Source organism: Oncorhynchus clarkii, chromosome 13 (genome assembly GCF_045791955.1).
Source record: "Oncorhynchus clarkii lewisi isolate Uvic-CL-2024 chromosome 13, UVic_Ocla_1.0, whole genome shotgun sequence".
NCBI lineage: Eukaryota > Metazoa > Chordata > Actinopteri > Salmoniformes > Salmonidae > Oncorhynchus > Oncorhynchus clarkii.
In genome coordinates, this window is record NC_092159.1 from 19,987,668 (window position 1) to 20,007,595 (window position 19,928).

The window sequence follows — 19,928 nt, forward strand, 5'->3', positions numbered from 1 at the left end:
AAACATTTTTCCAATACATACAATGACTGATCACCCTTCTAATGTTCGTCAATGTCAATCTAACAATCACATAGTATCACACAGACTATTGATCATGAAACATATGTAGGCGGACGGACACTGTTTCCCCAGTAATGTTCATGACCATAAAAACTAGTAGAAAAGAGAGTGAAACGACAGGTATTGCAACGCTGTAAAAGACAGATGTGGTCAATGGAGCATGTTCAGGAAACCACTTTACAGTCTCTCTGCTCAATATCCTACAACAGTACGTCCAACTAAAACTAAAGAGATGGTAGGATAGGGAGAGAGAGGAGAGAATCTAATTTCTTTGAATAAATTGGGCCTGTTCTGTGCGTTAACGACACGTGCTTCCTGTTCTCTGGTCACTCAGTGTAGAACCTCTGGGTTTGGAATGGAACGGATTAGAACCTCAGTGGTGGAACCTCAGTGGTGGAACACAACACAACAGAACTGCAACGACTCTCTCCACACTGCATATGGTTCAGTTGAAGTGCAGCACATCCACAAGAGAATGTTCAAACCCATCTGGACTCTGGGTTTGCATTTCCTCTTTCTATTGTGAGACCAACATCAAAGGCATCAAATCAAATCAAATGTTATTGGTCGCATACACATATTTAGCAGACGTTATTGTGGGTGTAGCGAAATGCTTGTCAAATCACACAAAAAAGAAACAAAATACTGCAAAGTTGCTTAGGAACTAGAAGCAGAGCTGCCATATCTGTCGGCGCCATCTTGATGATTGAAGCCATTGTCTAACCATCAAGCCTGCAAAACAACCTAATCAAATCAATCCGTTTACACAGTACGATCATAAAAAAGTACCAGTATATTTGTGCAACAGACAAACCAATAAATCTAGCCACAGATGTCTCATATATTCCATAGTACACAGCTGTGTTCCAGCGTGGTAGTTTAGGATGTGTGGACAGATAGCTGCTGTGAGCCAGGTGGATGGGTGGGTGCTGGATGAGTTGAGGCTAATGAGGCGACTCAGAGAGGAAGGCCATATCTCTCCAGTTAGTGATTGAGATAGAGATCCTGAGGAAAAGGACTCACTCGTTTAGCACAGTGACAGATACTGGGGAAACAGACCTGTTTAACACACTGACACAAGCCAGAGACACTATATCCTATTGGCCAGAGACACACTCAATCCTATAAGGAAGAATTAGTCATCATTAGAGATCCCGTTAAGGGAGGGAGGGAACTGTGCTCTGTTCACTTCTCACACCTATCGTTGACCCTATCTGGCTGACTGCCAGGGCAGAAAAGAACGTTCAATAAGTATGAAATGGAACGAAACGCTCCAAAATGTAAAGGTGGTATCCAAACTTGTCCAATAAGAAACACTGGTTTTCATCTTCCGTTGCTACAGTATACCCTAATGGACATGACCCTGTGCAGATGTTTAGACAGGTGGCCCATTACGATCCCATCCAGAACCTCATTCTAGGCTTGGTCAGGCCCGAGGAATCCAAAATGGCCCACCAAAAAAAGAACATGGCCCGTACTTTTGAGCTTTTTTTTCTGCAGCTAGGTGGGAATGGAATTTTCCCATTACGTCAAGCTCACCAGACACATTTTGATCGCTTAAGACTGTGGCGTTTTTCCAGGGATGTCTGTGGGATGAGTTAGGGGTTAGGAAATCAGCCTTGCGTTCAGACGTGAGACGCGTAATGTGATCTTTGGCTGCCAGAGCTGGGCCAGAGAGCCCGGCTGCTGTTTTCATTGAGTTTTCGTGCTGCTGAAAATGAGTCAGGAATGAATTGAATAAGCCCGTTGCTGCCAGTGGCAGATTGCACAGACGGTAAATTATAGCACGGTTTCAGATCTGTTAGTGCAGTCTTACCATTTCCTATAGTCATTGTCACACGCTGTCTCTATAACGCAGTGCTATATGGCACAACTTGACAACACCACAAGCTTTAGAACAAACTAGAACAGAGGACATAATAGAGACTGTTTAATGTCCACAAGCTGCAAATCTCTGCCAAACTCAGTCTACAGACTGGGACCAGACTGGGGAGAGGGTAGGAACAAAGGGGTGAATACAAAACACCAGCAGGGGTCCACTTTAGGAGCATTACAAGCTGACCCACATTCCAGCGTTCCGGAGTGTGTTACTCTTGTTCTGACAGATTCCAGAAACCATCATTGTCATGTAAGGAGGCTAATCACTAGCCGTGCCAACAACTGACAGGCCTGGAAGACCTCCGGGACATGTATTGTACCACATAATCAGGTTTATGTGAGCAAGAAGACCATAAAATGACTGTTGATGGAATGCGTTACACTTATTCTGATGAACAGTGTCTGGGAACCATCATAGCCACGTAAAGAGGCTAATCACTACAGTGACAACAACTGGTGGGGGCCTGGAAGAACACAGGGATATATAGTTGTTGATAACAGAGCTGTTGTTGTTAGTGTGACTTTGGACAATGCTATCGTTTACCACTTAATATCCCGTTAACATTGACACGACTACGAAATGAATGTAATCTTTTGTGAAATAACTCCTCTCTATTCTCAATCTTCCCTCTGTAACTTGGGAAACATCCTTTGTAGCGTGTTCAACCTCACTTGTTATCAGTGTCAGGGCCTTTGGCAGTGCTTTGGCCCAGGTTGTGGAGACTGGAAAGCCAGAGGAACAGTAAAAACTGTCCCATTAAATCTTCAAGGAAGAGGCCAGGTAGGGTTGTGGGGTCACATCTGCTCCACAGACTAGAATCACTGCTGGACAGACATTACAAATCTCTCCAAGTCCACAACCAGAATCACTGCTGGACAGACATTACAAATCTATCCAAGTCCACAAACAGAGTCACTGCTGGACAGACATTACAAATCTATCCAAGTCCACAAACAGAGTCACTGCTGGACAGACATTACAAGTCGTTTCAAGAGTTGCTCCAAGTCCACAAGCGGAATACCACTTCAGTGACTGTTGGGTGAGTGCGAATGACGCAGGCAACTGGACTTTGTTTGTGGTTTGGGGAACAAACAGGAACAAACCCACACTCCTCAAGGGGAGGTCAGAATAACTTTTTATCTGTGTAAACTCCTCCCCCATGGCAATGCAGGGAGCAGATGAAAGACTTGCAAAGACAAGAAGAAGCAGTTCTAAGGGGATTCATTAGTGATCTAAGTAGCACTGCCACTGAGACACAAACGGCAAAATCCACAGTCAACACCCCGTGGTGAATTTAATAAGGTACGAAGATTAAAATCCCCATTATCGTCCCTGCTGGGCATTCTGTGGCTGGGTCTGAGTAGACTAAGCAGAGGGGAGGGTGTTGTAGGTCTTGGACCATGTCATGGCCCTCTCTCCCTGGGGGAGTCCGTTCAGCTGAGCTCTGGGCAGTGATCCTCTTGGCTCTCCCTCCCTAGCTGCTCTCCTCCAGAGTCCTACTCCAGCTCCAGCTAGCTGGAAGCCAACTGACTATTTAGTAAAGCATGCTATGGCTATTTGGCAGCACCAGCACCTCGCGAGTGAAAAGTTCTCCAGCAGGCTCACCGGAGCCAAATTGGACACGGGAGAGAAGTTTGTGACGAGGTCCTGACAGGAATCTTGCTAAATGTCGGCCAGTATAACAGTGGAACATATTACAAATGCACTGTTTATGATTGGTGGTGTATGATTGTTTCAAATGGGATATGGCAGTTAGGAAGTGGGAAACGTGTTTATTAGTATGTATTAAACCAGGAAGTCATGTTTATTTTCCCGAATCTGAGATATTTGAAAGAAGCAGTGCCAACTATAGGTAAGAACAGGGACACCACACAGAGCATGGAGTGGATTAAAACTAAACTAGTTTAGTGTCCCAAAGGTGATAGAAACAGAAGCTGCTATTGGGACCCCATTGACACCCATAAAAGGGACAGATATACAGAATAGTACACAGCGACAATATCAGCCCCTTTACAGGATATTCTGCCCATTGTGTTTTGCGCTTGTCTAGTGAGTGGAGTACGTTGGGTGAGAAAGAGAGAGGTGAGGAACGGACAACATGCTACTCACATAGAACAGGGCTCCACTCTGTAGTCAATGGGTAGATTGTCAAATGTTACCATGGAAATAAACCGGAAGTGTTAATGATCATGGATACTAAACACACATACAGGATATACATACAGTACATACACACCAAGGAAGACAATTACAGGTAGTACTCAAAGACAATTTGGACTAGACTAAATAATACATAAAGGCAAACGTTTTAAGTGAAATCTACAGTAGTACATTAAAACAGGAAGCATGGGAATGGACATGTTATTCTGAAAGGTCCTTTCCAAGAAGCTATCTCACTGACGGGTGCAATTCCTTATGTTTCTCACATTAGCCTTGTATTAGGGCAGTGTGCCATAGTGAGCATCACATCTTTATTCAGAACACTGCTCATCTGCCCTCATGTGCCGTTTCGATTATCTTAACAGTATCAACTGACCTACAGCAGCTGGTTGGAAACGAGAATACCTTGAGAGTAATATTAAGCTACTGAACTAACTACTGTAATGACAACCACAGCCAGACAGTCTGTTTTTCAGTAATGTCCATTAACTGCCCCGTGTGTGTGTGTTTGGTCTTGTTCTTCTAATCCTCGTGGGGAACTGAAATGTCCAAATGTCCCTCACAAGGATAGTAAAACGAGGAAAATTCTCCCTTGTGGAGACATTTCCCACGTCTCCATGAGGACAAAGGCTACTTTAAGCTTAGGGGTTAGGTTTAGGGTTACAATTAGAGTTAGGGGTTAGGTTTAGGGTTAGGCGTTAAGGTTAGGTTTAGGGGTTAGGGAAAATAGGATTTTGAATGGAAATACATTTTAGGTCCCCACGAGGATAGAAGGTGTGTGTGTGTGTGTGTTTCTCAGTTCTATCTTCAGACTCATCTCTATTCATCTCTATTTCAACGTCTTACTGCTCAACTTCTACTCTGCATTGTACAAAAATAGCTCACATAGTACGGCATGTCTGCCAAACGTTGACTGGTGGCGACCAAACACAACAAAGGCATGCATATGATTGTGTTTCATCTAGTGTGGAATAACAACATTTGCAAGCACATTTTACGGTACAGTACAGTGCATTGACCCACAGGTATACATGGAAAAGCTGGATACACATCAATATTCATGCCAGATTTAAAGTTAACTTACGACATGATTATTTTCCGCCTGATAGAAAGAGAATCTGGGTCAATACCCAAACTTTGTTTGTCTAATTTTTACGCAGATGTCAACATTACACATACATGCTTCACAGTGTGCAAGAAAATAACCAATGGCACCATTTCACAAAACAGGCTGAAGCCACAAAGAAATATATTAAATTACCACTAGGTTTACATAACAGTAGGTCCGTTTGAGAGTAGAAAGTTGGTGATGCAACATGCACATGAATAAGGTATTGAGAAGAAAGTGTAAAGACTTGCCTGTAGTTTTACTGGTTTAGGCGACTCTGGCTGTTTGTTGCAAATAAACAAACGCAAATATGTTAGAGGGTTGTGCACGCCTGCACAATCTATAGAGCCCATTATAGGTGCTACTGTAGGATGTGTTCACTTTGGCAACACACATCATGGGACAGGAGCTCGTGTATATGGATTCTTAACACATTTACAGGCATGTTATGCAAAAAAAAACAACTATATATTGGCACATTTTATCAATGGGTTCATTTTTATAAACTGGGTGGTTTGAGGCCTGAATGATGATTGGCGAAAGCGTATGACAAAACTTTTACTGTTCTTATTACGTTGGTAACCAGTTTATAATAGCTCCGCGTTGCGTCGTGCCGAAGAACAGCCCTTAGCTGTGATATATTGGTCATATACCCCACCCACTCGTGTCTTATTGCTTAATGAGCCTATTTTTGACTGCAGTGGTAATGTACCAGCATCATATAACTACAGAAGGCTCTGACCCTTTGGTGACCTCATCACACAGCCCATGTCCAATGTCAAGACACTGTTGTCCTCTAATCATTATGCCCCCATTATCATACGGATCTATCTGATATGGATTAACTAGGGTTGGAGTTAATCCACTGTACTGTAAATACCAGTGGATCAGACTGGCCTGGTATTAGGGGGACATTATGGATCTGACTGGCCTGGTATTAGGGGGACATTGTGGATCAGACTGGCCTGGTATTAGGTGGACATTGTGGATCAGACTAGCCTGGTATTAGGGGGACATTGTGGATCAGACTGGCCTGGTATTAGGCGGACATTGTGGATCAGACTGGCCTGGTATTATGGGGGCATTGTGGATCAAACTGGCCTGGTATTAGGGGGACATTGTGGATCAACCTGTCCTGGTATTAGGGGGACATTGTGGATCAACCTGTCCTGGTATTAGGGGGACATTGTGGATCAAACTGTCCTGGTATTAGGGGGACAATGTGGATCAGACTGGCCTGATATTAGGGGGACAATGTGGATCTGACTGGCCTGATATTAGGGGACATTGTGGATCAGACTGGCCTGATATTAGGGGGACAATGTGGATCTGACTGGCCTGGTATTAGGGGACATTGTGGATCAGACTGGCCTGGTATTAGGGGGACAATGTGGATCAGACTGGCCTGGTATTAGGGGGACAATGTGGGCTGCACAAGTTGTTAACTCCTCTTTCATCAGTTACCCCTCAATAGAAAGACATACTGTAACTGTGGCCTTCAGAACATGGTTTAGGGGGAGAGCTAGAGGTGTGGTAGGGAGATAAACATGGCAGGGGGAATATAGAGAAAGAAAAGACAGAAACTTACACTTACAGGAATGCTGTGGTCTTTTTTTCCTTTATGGGAGGAAGCCACATGTGCAAGGTACTGGATGACCTTTTTAGTGTTTTCTGTCTTGCCAGCACCAGATTCACCTCTGAGAAGATAGAAAACATACAAGACAGATCAGATCAGATCCCTGGGTTAGTTGATGGAGAAGAATGACGTGTGTGTGTGTGTGTGTGTGTGTGTGTGTGTGTGTGTGTGTGTGTGTGTGTGTGTGTCAGAATTGTCTTTCTGACTGGCAGATGTTTTTGTGAGGAGATTATGGCACTTGGGAAACTTCATAAACAGTCTTGAGCTGGGGGTGAGAGAGCTAGCCAGGCTCTGCTCCCTGCAACTCCGCTAAACAACAAATGAAGTGACAATAAACCACATTTGAGAGGTTTATCGGATGAGGCGGTGTAGCTGGGCTTTTGTGTATCTATATGTGCTGTTTATTTTCTTTGCGCTAGTTTAGTTCAGCGGCTGTGGTTGTGGGTGGTTCTCACGGACCCACGGCGATGACAGCTTTAGAGCCAGGAAGTATGTTTTTGCAAGCTCTTCAAGCCATGCAGACAGAATCCTATCCCCAAGTACCACTTACTGTACAGTAACGTCAACACACAATGCATACCAGTGGTTTTACAATAGGTACTCATTCTACGTAATCACTGGTGGTTAACATTGAACTTTCTCCCCGATCTCAAGCTCAACGCTAGGTTATATCTAGTTGAGCAAAATCATCTGCAAAATAAAACTAACGACATGATGATCTTCAAATAAATGACAAGGCCCCTGAATACTCACTGAGTGTAAAACCAATTACTATAACAAAGTCATGTGTTGTTTTCTCCTTTCAGGTTCCCCTTACCTGGTCATGTGGTGAAGTCCTATGGTAGTCTAGTCTAGTACTATGAATATGCTGTATGGCTGATGAGTTGTGTGTTTAGTGCTGAGCTCAATATCCACCGTGTAACGGTTTTCTTCTATCTCCTCCTCTGATGAAGAGGTAGAACAAGGATCGGACCAAAATGCAGCGTGTCGATTGCGATCCATGTTTTAATAAACAAACGTAAAACACGAATCAATACAAACACTACAAAATAAAGAACGTAATGACCTAAACAGCCTATCTGGTGAAAAACACATAGACAGGAACAATCACCCACAAACACACAGTGAAACCCAGGCTACCTAAATATGGTTCCCAATCAGAGACAATGACGAACACCTGCCTCTGATTGAGAACCATATCAGGCCGAACATAGAACTGGACAAACTAGACATGTAACATAGAATGCCCACTCAGATCACACCCTGACCAACCAAAACATAGAAATATACAAAGTAAACTATGGTCAGGATGTGACAGTACCCCCCCCCCCAAGGTGCGGACTCCGGCCGCAAAACCTGAACCTATAGGGGAGGGTCTGGGTGGGCATCTGTCCGCGGTGGCGGCTCTGGCGCTGGACGTGGACCCCACTCCATAATAGTCTTAGTCCACCTCCTTAACGTCCCTAGATAGGTTACCCTCCTAAATGACAGCTCGGGACAGAGGGGCAGCTCGGAACAGAAGGACAGCTCGGGACAGAGGTAGCTCGGGACTGATGGGTAGCTCAGCACTGAGAGGAAGCTCAGCACTGAGAGGAAGCTCAGCACTGAGAGGAAGCTCAGGCAGGTAGTTGGATCCGGCAGATCCTGGCTGGCTGGCGGTTCTGGCAGATCCTGGCTGACTGGCGGTTCTGGCAGATCCTGGCTGACTGGCGGTTCTGGCAGATCCTGGCTGACTGGCGGTTCTGGCAGATCCTGGCTGACTGGCGGATCTGGCAGATCCTGGCTGACTGGCAGATCTGGCAGATCCTGGCTGACTGGCAGATCTGGCAGATCCTGGCTGACTGGCAGATCTGGCAGATCCTGGCTGACTGGCAGATCTGGCAGATCCTGGCTGACTGGCAGATCTGGCAGATCCTGGCTGACTGGCAGATCTGGCAGATCCTGGCTGACTGGCAGATCTGGCAGAGTCTGGCTGACTGGCAGATCTGGCAGAGTCTGGCTGACTGGCAGATCTGGAAGAGTCTGGTCGACTGGCAGATCTGGAAGAGTCTGGTCGACTGGCAGATCTGGAAGAGTCTGGTCGACTGGCAGATCTGGAAGAGTCTGGTCGACTGGCAGATCTGGAAGAGTCTGGTCGACTGGCAGCTCTGGCTGCTCCGTGCTGACTGGCTGCTCCATGCTGACTGGCAGCTCTGGCTGCTCCATGCTGACTGGCTGCTCCATGCTGACTGGCAGCTCTGGCTGCTCCATGCTGACTGGCTGCTCCATGCTGACTGGCAGCTCTGGCTGCTCCATGCTGACTGGCTGCTCTGGCTGCTCCATGCTGACTGGCTGCTCCATGCTGACTGGCTGCTCTGGCTGCTCCATGCTGCCTGGCTGCTCCATGCTGACTGGCGGCCCTGGCTGCTCCATGCTGACTGGCGGCCCTGGCTGCTCCATGCTGACTGGCGGCCCTGGCTGCTCCATGCTGACTGGCAGCTCTGGCGGCTCCTTGCAGACTGGCAGCTCTGGCGGCTCCTTGCAGACTGGCAGCTCTGGCGGCTCCTTGCAGACTGGCAGCTCTGGCGGCTCCTTGCAGACTGGCAGCTTTGGCGGCATCCTGCAGACTGGCAGCTCTGGCGGCTCCTTGCAGACTGGCAGCTCCTTGCAGACTGGCAGGTTTATGCAGACTGGCAGCTCCTTGCAGACTGGCAGCTCTATGCAGACTGGCAGCTCTATGCAGACTGGCAGCTCCTTGCAAACTGGCAGCTCCTTGCAAACTGGCAGCTCCTTGCAAACTGGCAGCTCCTTGCAAACTGGCAGCTCCTTGCAAACTGGCAGCTCCTTGCAAACTGGCAGTTCTGAACAGGCGGGAGACTCCGGCAGCGCTGTAGAGAAGGAAGGCTCTAACAGCGCTAAACAGGCGGGAGACTCCGACAGCGCTGAAGAGGAGGAAGGCTCTGGCAGCGCTGGACAGGCGAGGCGCACTGTAGGCCTGATGCGTGGTGCTGGCACTGGTGGTACTGGGCCCAGGACACGCACAGGAAGCCTGGTGCGGGGAGCTGCTACCGGAGGGCTGGGGTGTGGAGGTGGTACTGGAAAGACCGGACCGTGCAGGCGTACTGGAGCTCTTGAGCACCGAGCCTGCCCAACCTTACCTGGTTGAATGCTCACGGTCGCCCTGCCAGTGCGGCGAGGTGGAATAGCCCGCACTGGGCTATGCAGGCGAACCGGAGACACCGAGCGCAAGGCTGGTGCCATGTAAGCCGGCCCAAGGAGACGCACTGGGGACCAGCTGCGTAGAGCCGGCTTCATGGCATTAGGCTCGACGCTCAATCTAGCCCGGCCGACAGGCGGAGCTGGAATATACCGCACCGGGCTATGCACCCGCACTGGAGACACCGTGCGCACCACTGCATAACACGGTGCCTGTCCGGTCTCTCTAGCCCCCCAGTAAGCACAGGGAGTTTGCGCAGGTCTCCTACCTGGCGTAGCCATACTCCCTGTTAGCCCCCCCCCAATAAATTTTTGGGGCTGCCTCTCGGGCTTCCTTCCGCGCCGCCGTGCCTGCTTCGCCAACTCCATTCTCTGATAACCTTCCGCGCACTGCTCCATCGAATCCCAGGCGGGCTCCGGCACTCTCCCTGGGTCGGCCGCCCACCTGTCGATCTCCTCCCAAGTCGTATACTCCATACTGTACTCCTCTTTGGGCTGCTCCTGTTGTTTCTTCTCCCGCTGCATCTTTGGGCGGCTACACTCCCCTGTTTTAGCCCAGGGTCCTCTCCCGTCGAGGATTTCCTCCCATGTCCAGAAATCCTTATTGCGCATCTCCTCGCGCTGCTCCTGCCTGTTGACACGCTGCTTGGTCCTTTTGTGGTGGGTGATTCTGTAACGGTTTTCTTCTATCTCCTCCTCTGATGAAGAGGTAGAACAAGGATCGGACCAAAATGCAGCGTGTCGATTGCGATCCATGTTTTAATAAACAAACGTAAAACACGAATCAATACAAACACTACAAAATAAAGAACGTAATGAAAACCTAAACAGCCTATCTGGTGAAAAACACATAGACAGGAACAATCACCCACAAACACACAGTGAAACCCAGGCTACCTAAATATGGTTCCCAATCAGAGACAATGACGAACACCTGCCTCTGATTGAGAACCATATCAGGCCGAACATAGAACTGGACAAACTAGACATGTAACATAGAATGCCCACTCAGATCACACCCTGACCAACCAAAACATAGAAATATACAAAGTAAACTATGGTCAGGGTGTGACACACCGGGAGCAGAGGGTATTTCTGGCTGCGTCTGAAATGACGGGCTCTGGCCAAAAGTAGTGCACTATTTAGGCATTAGGGTGCTATTTTGGACACAGCCCGTGAGTGAGTAATTGCGTAAAATGTCCATGAGGTTGGCATTAAACTGGAAGTGTTAGATTCCTTAGGTTGGTTCGCCTTGCTGCAGAGGAGACGGCTCATATTCTCAGGGACTGACTTATAATTACATGGCATCTCTGTGCAGCGTTTACATTGCTATGACCACCGTCTCCTACAGTGTGTGTGTGTGTGTGTGTGTGTGTGTGTGTGTGTGTGTGTGTGTGTGTCACAGTTGGCATATAAATGCATCATAGCAGATGTGAGATTTTATGATAGTGTTCAAGCCACACTTCCGACATCCATCCAAATTCTTCCATGCTCCCCCAGACTTAGTCATGTATGGTGAGAGGCTAGGAAAATATTTATTGACTGGTGGCTTGTAGCCCTGGGGGTTCCAGGGAAATATTGGGTGGTGGAGGATCGGGTTCAGACCAGCGCAGGGAGAGGACACACACACACACACACACTTGGAGAAACTTTACCCTGTATACTCTTTCACACATCATCGGTGTAGGCCTGTCACAGAGGCTTACGATGAGATGCCACGCTGACATGTTTCTTGGCAGCATTAATGTCATCTGTAGATATTGGGCGCTAGACAGGAATACAGCCAACGGGTAGGGGTTGTGTGTGTGTGTGTGTGTACCAGAAATACCAAACATTTCCCAGCTTCCCTGCCCCAAGCCTAAGTCTCTCTTCCCGTAAGTGTCTGTCTCACTGTTCTGTGTTACTGAGTTGCTCATTTTAAAATAGCTATAGGGGCCTCTGGCTCTGTTCTAGTTCAATTAAATTGATTCCTCTTTCGACCTATAATCAGTGCTAAGTACATTCATGTCGGCTTCAATAAGCTACACTTCATTCATAGTTGAATAGAGCTTCTGCAGGAATGCAATGCAGCAGGTCATTTCCCCATTTCATTTTCGGGACTACTAAGTGAGGAAGAGACGCGCATAACTAAGATAATTGAATTGTGAATGTTATGCAATTAAGCTGGTGCTGCATGGCCTTTCTAAACCACCTGGTCCAAACCAGTGACGTGTGGTATGATACTATGCAGGCTTAGTGCAAGGAATCAAACTGAGAAGACACTTTCCTGTAAATCCAACAACCCATGCAACACAGAACACGGAAAGAGAGAAGAAAAGGGCTGAGCAGACATGGCTCAGAGGTTACTCACGTGCAGAGAATTGATTGGTCCTCTCGGTCTGGGAGGGAGAGAGAGAAAGAGGGAGGGGGTGGGTAGTGGGAGAGAGAGAGAGGGAGAGAGAGAGGGGGGGGGGGTAGTGGGAGAGAGAGAGAAATGGGGGAGAAAGATAAATGGGGAGAGAGAGAGAAATGGGGAGAGAAATGATTCACAGTGTCAGCATTTAGCATACTCATCGGCAATAGCCCATTCCCCAAAATCCCTCTTTCAAACTGAAATTAGGTCTTGTACCAAATGTATCACTGGCTGACAGATGTACACCAAAGTCATTTTTACAGAACATAGCCAACTTTACTGAGCTTGGTGAGTTTGCCATTAAATGAGATACTCCCTTCAAACAGGTTGAAGGTCATTGTCTGCACCAGGAGTGAAATGTAATTTCACTAAACATTTCAAAAGCCTCAGGATCCAGACATTTCACAGGCACACAAAATGGAGGAGGAATCGAGGAGTCTTTCAAATGAAAGCTTTGTAGTGCCAAACCTCTGCATTACAGAGATAAGGGCCGATAGTGTACCTTGTCGCTGAAAGCTACACTCTTAGAAAAAAAGAGTTCCAAAAGGGTTCTTCTGCTGTTCCCATAGGAGAACCCTTTTTGGTTCCAGGTAGAACTCTTTTTTAAATTCCATGTAGAACCTTCTGTGGAAAGGAACCCATGGAACCCAAAAGGGTTCTACGTTGAACCAACAGGGTTTCCTTTTAAGGTCTAAATAACACCTTTTTTTCTAAGACTGTATGTCGGCTATGTCCATCATGTGCATGTGAAAACAGTTTACATGAAGTCATCAGACTCAGTCAGACCACGGTAGGCGTAATACTGCAACCAAAGGCCATCTTTCTCTGTATTTACAGTCTTGTTATTTTAGAGCCCTGTATCACTGAACTGGTGGGCTGATGACAGAAACACAGCTCTCTCGGAAGAAGGCAAAGCATCAATGTGATTTACAGTCAGCAGGAAAGAGAGGAGAGAGAGAAGAGAAAGAGAGAGAGAGAGATACTCTGGTTTAACAGCTAGAGAATCAGGAATAAGAAGGAGGGACCCATTTGAAGTGACAGCGAGGTTGGGACAGTTTGCAGACAACAAGCCAATCACTGAGCTCCTTCTCATCTAATTGACTGAGGTGAACGGGGGCACCAATGGGTTAACAGACAAGTTGCGTTTCGATCAAACAGTGATCCAGTGATTTAATTTTCTTAACTCGATTGGATTTGATTAATTGTAACCAGATTTGACATCGGGTTGCATAACTTCTTTAGATTACAGTAAATTACTGGAGAATCAAAACACCTCAACACTAAACTATTTAATTTATTTATTTATTTTGCTCCTTTGCACCCCATTATTTTTATTTCTACTTTGCACATTCTTCCATTGCAAAACTACCATTCCAGTGTTTTACTTGCTATATTGTATTTACTTTGCCACCATGGCCTTTTTTGCCTTTACCTCCCTTCTCACCTCATTTGCTCACATTGTATATAGACTTGTTTATACTGTATTATTGACTGTATGTTTGTTTTACTCCATGTGTAACTCTGTGTCGTTGTATGTGTCGAACTGCTTTGCTTTATCTTGGCCAGGTCGCAATTGTAAATGAGAACTTGTTCTCAACTTGCTTACCTGGTTAAATAAAGGTGAAATAAAAATAAAATAAATAAAAACACACACTGGTGGTTGATGCTACTGTACATGACTTAACATCTGTCACGGTTGCCTTGTACTCCAGTTAATAGGCTGTGATGGAAATATAAATATAAAACACACACACACACGTCATTCTTCTCCATAAATATATGTAACCACATTTTTATTTATTTTGTAATTTTTTCATTGGGGGGGTACAGGTACAATATACAAATGAATATAATTTAATATTCAGTTCATATCATATTTACCTGTGGACTGCCACTCAAAAAAGAAAAATAAGAAAAAAAGGTACATAAATACAAAGAATTGATCATTATGATCACATTACAGATTTGTAAAGTTATAATACATTTAGTATGTAAAGAATGATTGCTTGTAGTCATTACCACCAGATCATGTTTCTAAGACTTCATTCCTCACACTCGTATAACACCACATAAAGCACTCTCTACAGAACACCACTGTCTGCCACCAGACCAAGCTGTCTGCCTCCAGACCAAACTGTCTGCCACCAGACCAAGCTGTCTACCTCCAGACCAAACTGTCTGCCTCCAGACCAAACTGTCTGCTGCCAGACCAAACTGTCTGCCGCCAGACCAAACTGTCTGCCACCAGACCAAACTGTCTGCCTCCAGACCAAACTGTCTGCCGCCAGACAGTTTAGTCTGCCACCAGACCAAACTGTCTGCCGCCATAACAAACTGTCTGCCGCCAGACCAAACTGTCTGCAGCCAGACCAAACTGTCTGCCGCCAGACCAAACTGATACAATGAGAGGCATCCGATCAGTCCCCGGAAGCAGTGGGCTCCAAATGAACCCAAGGTCGTGGCTGCCGGCCAGGCTAGCACCAGAGAGTGGCAGTAGAGGAGCGTAAGGGAGGTGGTGAGGTGTGAGGTCATGGGAACTAACTGTGGTTCGGCTGCCAGCATCAGCGCCTCCTCAGGCCTCTCAGCTGTGTCACATGCCTGGCAGAACTGGAGTACCACAGATAAGACAAAGGCCATCAGCTCCCTTCCCTTCTGCAGTGAGTCCTTTCCTCTGGGCTCCGGTGGCTCGCCACTGACGCCAGATAGACCTTTGTGGTCAGTTCTGGCTGTGAGTCTGACGAGGGCAGGGCTCTTGTCACCAAGGCAGAGCAAGGGGCTGATCCACAGAGGCAGAGCATGGGGCTGACCCACAGTAAGAGGCGGAGCATGGGGTTGACCCACAGTAAGAGGCAGAGCATGGGGCTGACCCACAGTAAGATGGGGCTGACCCACAGTAAGAGGCAGAGCATGGGGCTGACCCACAGTAAGAGGCAGAGCATGGGGCTGACCCACAGTAAGAGGCAGAGCATGAGGCTGACCCACAGTAAGAGGCAGAGCATGGGGCTGACTCACAGTAAGAGGTAGTGAATGGGGCTGACTCGCAGTAAGAGGCAGAGCATGGGGCTGACCCACAGTAAGAGGCAGAGCATGGGGCTGACCCACAGTAAGAGGCAGAGCATGGGGCTGACTCACAGTAAGAGGCAGAGCATGGGGCTGACCCACAGTAAGAAGCAGAGCATGGGGCTGACCCACAGTAAGATGGGGCTGACCCACAGTAAGAGGCAGAGCATGGGGCTGACCCATAGTAAGAGGCAGAGCATGGGGCTGACCCACAGTAAGAGGCAGAGCATGGGGCTGACCCACAGTAAGAGGCAGAGGATGAGGCTGACTCACAGTAAGAGGCAGAGCATGGGGCTGACCCACAGTAAGAGACAGTGAATGGGGCTGACCCACAGTAAGAGGCAGTGAATGGGGCTGACACAGTAAGAGGTAGTGAATGGGGCTGACTCGCAGTAAGAGGCAGAGAATGGGGTTGACCCACAGAGGCAGAGCATGGGGCTGACCCACAGTAAGAGGCAGAGCATGAGGCTGACCCACAGTAAGAGGCAGAGCATGGGGCTGACTCACAGTAAGAGGCAGAGTATGGGGCTGACTCGCAGTAAGAGGCAGAGAATGGGGTTGACCCACAGAGGCAGAGCATGGGGCTGACCCACAGTAAGAGGTAGTGAATGGGGCTGACTCGCAGTAAGAGGCAGAGAATGGGGTTGACCCACAGAGGCAGAGCATGGGGCTGACCCACAGTAAGAGGCAGTGAATGGGGCTGACTCACAGTAAGAGGCAGTGAATGGGGCTGACCCACAGTAAGAGGCAGTGAATGGGGCTGACTCACAGTAAGAGGCAGTGAATGGGGCTGACTCACAGTAAGAGGCAGGAGAAAGAGAGAGAAAGACAGAGATAGAGATGCTCTGGTTAACAGCTAGAGAATCAGGAAGAAGCAGGCGGGAGCCATCTGAAGTGACAGCGAGGTTGAAAGAGGAATCAATTGAATTGAACTAGAACAGAGCCAGAGGCCTCTATAGCTATTTTAAAAGGAGCAACTCACAGTAAGAGGCAGAGCATGGGACTGACTTACAGTAAGAGGCAGGAGAAAGAGAGAGAGAGATGCTCTGGTTTAATGGTTAGAGAATCAGGAAGAAGAAGGAGGGGCCCATTTGAAGTGACAGCGAGGTTGGGACAGTTTGCAGACAACAAGCCAATCACTGAGCTCCTTCTCATGTAATTGGCTGAGGTGAACGGGGGCAGAGTCCCAAGGCATGGGGCTGACCCACAGTAAGAGGCAGAGCATGGGGCTGACCCAAAGTAAAGGCCCAGAAGCACAGTTTGGGACTGTACCCATCGCATCTACTAGCAGTGAGCTAGTTTATAGAGGGAAAGATGGGAACATAACTGACCAGATTTCCCATATGAAGTTTCATAGCCTAAGTGCCATGTGCCGAGTTCTCAGACTGGACTATAATAGACCATGACCAATATAGCATAAGAGAGAGAGAGCTGCTCACACCGGCAATGACTCATCAGGCGCAGAACTCCATCGTAGCCCTGAAGACAGCCTTCAGTCCAATCTGTATCTCTACCAAGGAGGAGCACTTCTATGTTAGATGAGCTTTACCCCTGAAGACATCAATAACCCAATCGTTTCTGGGAATACACGCCTTAATAGGTTTAAAGAGTTTCCATCCAATCTGGGAGAGTCATGATGCGCAGTGGAAAGGTGGACGGAAAGGATTGTGATGCATTATTAGATTGACTCCTGTGAGGTACCGTAGTCAATCATTCAAGACAGGGGTGCATCTTTTCCTTTATAGGGGCTGTGTATTTTCCTGTATTCACCAAAGGAGTAACACTTGTCTCTAGGCTAAACCTTATCAGCTTTTCATGGACGACAATGACCCAAATGATTTCATTTCCAAATGTTTGATTTGAGGATTATTCCTATACATAGTGCAATGTTTTGTTGATTATTTGTATATTTGCTTATTGCATTGTTAGGAGCTACTCCAACGTCAACAAAACAAAGGAGATGATTGTGGACTTCAGGAAACAGCAGAGGGAGCACCCCCCCTATCCACATCGAAGTGACAGTAGTGGAGAAGGTGGAAAGTTTTAAGTTCCTCGGCGTGCACCGACAAACTGAAATGGTCCACCCACACAGACAGTGTGGTGAAGAAGGCGCCACAGCGCCTCTTCAACCTCAGGAGGCTGAAGAAATTTGGCTTGTCACCTAAAACCTTGACAAACTTTTACAGACGCACAATCGAGAGCATCCTGTCAATCTGTATCACCGCCTGGTACGGCAACTGCACCGCCCTCAACCGCAGGGCTCTCCAGAGGGTGGTGCGGTCTGCACAAAGCATCGCCGGGGGCAACCTACCTGCCCTCCAGGACACCTACAGCACCCGATGTCACAGGAAGAACAAAAAGATCATCAAGGACAACAACCACCCGAGCTACTGCCGAAGGCAAGGTAGTACAGGTGCATCAAAGCTGGGACCGAGAGACTGAAACAGCTATCTCAAGGCCATAAGACTGCTAAACAGGCATCACTAACTCAGAGAGGCTGCTGCCTACATAGAGACTCAAATCTTTGGCCACTTTAATAATTAGATCACTAGTCAGTTTAATAATGCCACTTTAATAATGTTTACATATCTTACATTACTCATCTCACATGTCTGCACCTTATACTATACCTTATACCATCTATTGCACCTTGCCTATGCCACTCGGCCATCGCTCATCCATATATTTATATGTACTTATTTGTGTGTATAAGGTTGGTGGGGAATTGTTAGATTACTTGTTAGATATTACTTCACTGTCGGAACTAGAAGCACAAGCATTTCGCTACTCTCGCATTAACATCTGCTAAACATGTGTATGTGACCAATAACATTTGATTTGAGCTAGTAACCAAAGTATTTAGCTGCACCTGCTATAACATCAACTGTACGGGACCAATAAACATTGATTTGATTAGATTTCCTAATTATCTCCGGAATTTCACCCCGAGCTACGAGATGGCGAGATGGGTGCACTACAAAGCAATCCGATGAATTCATGTGAAATGTGGAATTGTTGCTGTGATGTAACAAGTGACGAATGTAACGTGTCGTGTTCAAATCTAGCTGGTCCTTCACCATCTCTTAGGAACAGAGAGAGAGGTGCTTCTGGTTTCCATCTTTGTCTGACACTGAGTTTGGGTTGCTGCTGGGCATTCAAGTAGGTACTGTAAATCGCCTCTCCATTCATCCTCACTTAGCAGATGAAAAGGGTTGTGGAGAAAAGTCTTGATGAATAAAAGCAGTAGTAGTGCTACAACCAATGTAGCAAAACAGGAATCTGTTAGCATGATGGTTTCCATCTTTGTCTGACACTGAGTTTGGGTTGCTGCTGGGCATTCAAGTAGGTACTGTAAATCGCCTCTCCATTCATCCTCACTTAGCAGATGAAAATGGTTGTGGAGAAAAGTCTTGATGAATAAAAGCAGTAGTAGTGCTACAACCAATGTAGCAAAACAGGAATCTGTTAGCATGATGTTGCCATTTGTTGTGGGCAGCCGGTCATATTAAATGTTTTGCGTCGCAAATATTAATTATTTGACGTAAAAATAATCATGTTTTTGACCACATCTGAGAAACTACATTGGAAACCGTTTGATATTAAACCAGACTCAGAAGCGGGACATGTTTCATTTGGGTTTTCCCCCTCTTCTTTCTGAGCTGAGACCAACAGCCTTTCACCGTCTCCGCTACAGATTCTACAGATGGTGGCTGGCCACTGACATTTCCCATGACCTCTTCCTGAGTCACTGGAAGTGGAACTCTCTCTCTCTGTCTTTCGGATATTAAGGTCTTTCACACCCCTGGACACGGTAACGACACATGCCTGTGCAATAGACTAAGACCCTTTAAAAGGCATCAGAGGAAGGGATGATACCTGAATAGTTGCTCAATTTCCCTGAAGGTGAGGCTTTGTCTTGACCTGGCCTTCAGGAGGGAACGTTCGGATTCAATTTCTGTCCTGTCCTGGATGAGCTCATTTGCGATTCCAGCCCAGCACAGCTAACATGATATACATCAATAAAATAATACTTGTGGTGGAAGGAGGGCAATCATTCACCCATGAGACGCTGCACGCACAAACTCTTACAAAATGCTAATGTCCTTCGCTACAGTAGCCGTAACTATTCTAATTTGGCTCAGTAATGTCACAGAGAGAGGCAGTCCTGGCCAGGTCTTCTGATGGAGGAAGAGAGCTGGTTTGAAAGAGTGAACTGGAGAGAGGAGAGAGGCCAGAGCTGGATGGGTTGTTCTGTAGGAAGGGATGCCTGAGGAAAACAGGGTGGGGGGAGACTCAGGCACAGCTGGATGGCTCATCAGGGACAGTGCAGCTTCCTTGATTTGAGCAGGTTCTTCCTGGCTTTGATGACATGCGGGGGGGGCCTGGCTTGACACATTCTCACTGATGCACAAGGATTTACAGGCATTTAATGGTATGA

At 47.0% G+C, this 19,928-nt stretch overlaps 1 protein-coding gene across 2 annotated transcripts in view; it reads right to left on the reverse strand.

Annotated features, from left to right (window-relative positions):
* The window catches only part of LOC139424547 (myosin-10-like), a 93,729-nt gene that overhangs the window by 42,667 nt on the left and 31,134 nt on the right, over window positions 1-19,928 (reverse strand). For both annotated transcript variants that reach the window (XM_071176498.1, XM_071176499.1), the window contains 4 exons: window positions 12,389-12,416; window positions 6,802-6,904; window positions 5,459-5,488; window positions 4,049-4,066 (listed from right to left, as the gene is read on the reverse strand). In XM_071176498.1, coding sequence (XP_071032599.1) covers window positions 4,049-4,066; window positions 5,459-5,488; window positions 6,802-6,904; window positions 12,389-12,416 — 179 coding nt within the window. The remainder of the gene's footprint in view (window positions 1-4,048; window positions 4,067-5,458; window positions 5,489-6,801; window positions 6,905-12,388; window positions 12,417-19,928) is intronic.